Source organism: Camellia sinensis, chromosome 2 (genome assembly GCF_055761805.1).
Source record: "Camellia sinensis isolate YWXY chromosome 2, ASM5576180v1, whole genome shotgun sequence".
Taxonomy (NCBI): Eukaryota; Viridiplantae; Streptophyta; class Magnoliopsida; order Ericales; family Theaceae; genus Camellia; species Camellia sinensis.
In genome coordinates, this window is record NC_138962.1 from 59,207,471 (window position 1) to 59,212,537 (window position 5,067).

A 5,067-nucleotide genomic window follows, 5' to 3' on the forward strand; every position below is an offset into this window, starting at 1 on the left:
TATGATCATGGAACTTAGGAAAGCCATGTATGCATGTGAGATTTGGTGCTCCATTCTACATATTTAACATGCCACATGCTTGAACACACAAAATTGTAACAATTATGCACATGCATGTTCATATAGGCTCCCAATTCATCATAATCAACACAACTCTTGCTCTTGATCACATATTCCCTTTGAATTTACATGATTACAAACTCAATTTCATGAATCTACTCACGTAGGAGCTTTAATCTTTGCAAATGGTAGTTAACCTTTGAGCTTAGCCTTTCAATCTCACAAACTTGAACCAAAATGCACAATTCCTCCTTCTCTCTCTCTTAAACCGGCCCTCTCTCTCTCTCTCTCTAGAGAAATCTCAGCCAAATGAGAGAAAGTGAGTTCAAAACAATAATATAAGGCCACTTATATATCTTGGCCTAATCAATTTAATGAAGGCTAAGTAATTGAGCCTAATTTAATCGTTTCGAATCTAATTATGTCATTCCGAATCAGTTTTCAATTAATTTCACCGTAGGCTCTAAAAATTACGCTAATCATAATGGCGTAGTCAATTTCAATTTCGGTGGCCGATAGGGCCTTCAATTTAATTCCCAAAGCAGACAATAAAACATATATTCCTACGGTGAACAGATAGAAATTCAAAACCACATATATTCACATAAATGGTACACAAAGTCGTATCAAACACGTAATCATATGCATAATAAGGACCAATTAACATAATTCGGGACAGGGTTATCACAAACTGCATCGTATTTCAATTCCAAGTTGAATACATGTATCAATTATCGCATCTCATATGTCATCTTAGAATAGCCGAGCCTATTTCTAGTTGCATTTTGCATGCGTTGCATTAGCCATCTTAACATGAACTAGGACCATGCATTGATTACTAACTAGCTATTGTTTTGGCTCGGAGTACTAGGTAAGCTTTTACGCTTTAGCATACTGCATGTGTGTTATTGTTTCCATGAAAGCATGCTTGCCATGAGGGTAATTGCTTATTTGATTAACTGCCTGAATGCCTATGGGTGAAGGTTGGATTACTTGAGTTGGAACAATTCATCAAAATCCTCGATTTAGCCTACTTATGAGTAGCAAACTTCAAACCGTTTCAAACAAACGAATATGCAATGTTTTGCTCCAAATTAGGCGATCTAGTCTATACTTGTTTGCTGTGCGCATCACATAGTAAGATTAGCTAACTAACCGGAATAAGAGCACATGTGTTTTCAAAAACAAAATATCATATTTAGTAGTGGCCGATCTTTGATCAGGCGAGCGGGGGTGCTCATAGATGACCTTCCCCAATCGTACCCAAGTTCCCGAGCCGAGGTAACTTTGGTGATGACGGACACGTGGCCTTAGGCAACGAGTCAGGGTTTCCTAAATTTTTCCAAAAATAAAATATTTAGGTGGCGACTCTGTATCTGGCAAAACAGTCCATGTTTGGCACTTCTTTCTTAAAAATTAGTTTTCCAAAACAATTTGCCGGATTTGGACTCTTTGGTGATTTATCGGTCTTGCATTGCACTTTGCGAGATCAGATTCAGAACCGTTACATTGAGTCCGAACTATAGTAGCTTAGAACAAAACGAGATTCGCGCTTCCGCAAGAAGCGCGGATGTCGTAGAGTTCCCGGGAGCGCGTCTACAACTGTGAGGCCTTTTTTCAAACCTTTCGAAATGGGGTGCAGAAAATGAAGGCCACAAGCAGGTCTGCAGCCGACATAGTTTGGCATTGCCCTTGGCTTGACTTAGCCGAGATGAGTCACAGCATAGCCTGACAGCCAGGTGTTCAGTTGATTAGTCTCACACACTGTGTGTTGTGTTTCCTCTTCCGGTTTAGATATCAATTTGGCATGATCAGACACGTCCAAATTAGGGGGTGGAATACCTGGCTCCATTCCCAGTACGTGCTTCAAACTTGACTCGGTATCTCACGGCCAGGAGGATGAGAGAGCTCTTGACCCCTACCGCTAGTTTCAGTTATGCCCTTTCTGGCGAGTGCTTGGCTTGGCTCAAGGATGAGGCACAAGTTGGAGTAACTTTAGCTGCGGGGACTTCTGCTAGTAAGAGCAGAGGGCACAGGGACACCTAACTCATGTGGCCCTAGTTTTATTGCTTTGCTATTTCTTTTCAAGTTTTATAATGTATAAGCAGCTTCTATTTGTAGTAGAGAGTTGGAGAATGCACTTTAAGTTGAAATCAATGCACTTTAAGTTTAAATCAATGGAATTAAAGTTGTGAGCACTAAAAATTTTCATTTTGGTAGAAAAAAGGTCTAAGTTGTAAAAAGAGTAAAAATTTTGAGAAAAATCAACTTTTATTAAAACTTTCCAAAACTATTTTCAAAAATGAGCACCACCTAACACCCACAAAATCAATCCTCAAGATGTACAACCCCAAATCAGAAGATCATAATTGCCCCTGGTTACAGCTTGCATACCACCACTGCTATACATTGTACACCGGGTCTTCTTCCCAAAATGAAGATCACAACCAAGCTCATAAATAATGAACAAAGATGACCTAATCAAACAAATAGACGGGACAGTTGAGTAGGAGATGTTTACGGCCGAACATCAGGATGAAGTTTCCTACGTATCCCAAAGATGGGAATCAGGCCTTACGTAGTTTGGTTCAAGATTACTCGAGTATTAACTCTCTGCTTTTACGCTCTAACTTTTGCCAAAGTTTCCCTTTAGGGTTTTCAACCTTGCGAGCTCAGTTTTTCTTCATTTCTAATTTTTCATGCTCTAACTTTTGCCTGGGTTGCCCTTTCGGGTTTTCAGCCTAGCGAGCCTCTCAGGAGTAATATTTTTTCAACTTGTCCATGTTGATTGGCTGTGAAAACTCCAAGCCATGTAGATCCATGAGAATAATCGCCCTTCCTGACCAGATTGATTTGATGATGTAAGGACTAGTCCAATTTGGTTTGAACTTGCCCCTGGGGTCATGGATGGGAACTCAGTTGTCTTTCAACACCATGTCTCCTTTCTTGAGATTTCTAGACTTAACCTTTTTGTTAAAAGCCCTAGCAATTCTGTGTTGGTAGCCGTGGACATGACACAATGCCCTCAATCTTCTTTCATCAAATAACATCAACTTCTCAAACCTGCTATGTTGCCAATCTACCTCTGTTATCTGACACTCAGCTATAATCCGCAATGATGGCACTTCGATTTCAATTGGCAGAATAGCTTCCATCCCATATACTAGCGAATAGGGAGTTGCTCCAGTGGATGTTCGGATTAACATCCTGTAGCCCCAAAGCACAAACGACAATTAATCCGGCCAATCTGGTTCTACCATCTTCCACAAGATGTTCTTGATATTCTTATTAGTGGCTTCAACAACTCCATTAGTCTGTGGTCTGTATGTGGATGACTTGTGAAAAGCCATCTTGTATTTATCAAGCAGTTCCACCACTTCTTTCTTGAAATGCGAGCCGTTATCTGAGATGATCTCATTTAGAACTCCGTATCGGAAAATGATGTTGTTTCAGATAAACTTGGCTACATGCGATGCTTTCAACACTGCATAGAACAAAGCTTCCACCCATTTCGTAAAATAATCAATTGCCACTAGGATGTACTCATGCCCATTTGACCATTTCGGCGAGACTGCACCAATAACACCAATTCCCCAGAATGAGAAAGTTCGTGGCGAAGTCATGTTGTACAGTTTTGACGGCAGGATATTCATGCGATTGGCATGGACTTGACATTTATGACACCACCCTACAAAACCAATACAATCCTTCTCCATAGTAGACCAATAGTATCACGCCCCGAACTTGCCCCTAAAAGTTTGGGCATGACCTACTCAGAAACGGACACTTAACCTGGTATACATAACGTATGGGGCCTGATCGGAAGCATTTAACAACGTACAGCAACAAAAACTACATCCATCGAGCTATTACTATCATGCCAGGATCACAAACTTTGCATCGGATAGATGGACACATAGCAATGTGCATCTAAGAAGTTAGTTATGCATGCATATATGTATACAGACCTAGCCCCATAATTGGGCGTATAACAAAACATTAGGGGAAGGAAGGAGTTATTCGCATTACAACTTTAAACAGACATTTCAAACACAAAGCTAAAAGCTTAACAAAACCCCACGAAGATGCACGGGCTTCATTTAAGTGCATGGACCCCCTAAGGCTGACAAAAGAGAGACAAGCATCCAAGGTTAAGACTGACTTCCAGATGGATTACCTACAGAATCAGACAAAACACAGATTGAGCCAAGCTCGGTGAATAATAGTATTTAAACAATTCAATGCTTAACTTTAAATATAATATATATATATATCAATGCATGTGTAAATGCAGAGATCATGTGGTTAATCTGATTCTGTACTAATTTCATAACGGCCTTAGGCCCAGTCTTTAAACATGATGGCTTTAAGCCCTTGAAAGAATTGGCATCGAGCCCTTAAACAGAATGGGATTTAGCCCTTATCAGAATGGCATTAAGCCCTTATCAGAATGGCATACTGCCCTTAGCAGAACGGCATACAGTCCGCATCAGAATTTATGAACTCAAGAGGTGCCTCGCACGGATTCTAGAGGTGACTCACATTGTAGCACTTAGTTCCGTACATCACATTGTTTCATACCAAAAAATACATATTGGCCATAGGTCTAACAGATATAGAACGGCCATAGGCCTAACAGATATAGAGCGGCCATAGGCCTAGTTCACATATATATGGACTCAAGAGGTGTCTCGTACGGATTCTAGAGGTGACTCGCACTGCAGCACTTAGTTCCATACAACACTTTGTTCCATATCTGAAATCAATAGGTTTTAAAACCAAATCATTCGTGTCATGTCATAATATAGTCGAAATGGATAATCGAAATGGATATACAGTACAGAATAATCCCAAATTCTTAAGTATACTGTCACACGGTGGTGCACATAAATTTCTTCCATGCTTTATTACAAGTTGACGTAGTTGTCTCGTATATAACAGAGTATTAATAATAAATATTCACATAAGTGCATGAATCATTACAGTACTATTCATAGGGACAGAATA

General features: G+C 40.0%; 1 protein-coding gene across 1 annotated transcript; it reads right to left on the bottom strand.

Annotated features, from left to right (window-relative positions):
• Positions 1-2,975: 2,975 nt before the first annotated feature.
• On the bottom strand, positions 2,976-3,683 carry LOC145813821 (uncharacterized). The gene is made up of 2 exons (XM_082909935.1): positions 3,520-3,683; positions 2,976-3,267 (listed from the first exon to the last, which is right to left on the bottom strand). Exons 1-2 carry the CDS (start codon positions 3,681-3,683, stop codon positions 2,976-2,978), a joined length of 456 nt encoding a protein of 151 aa, XP_082766061.1.
• Positions 3,684-5,067: the final 1,384 nt, after the last annotated feature.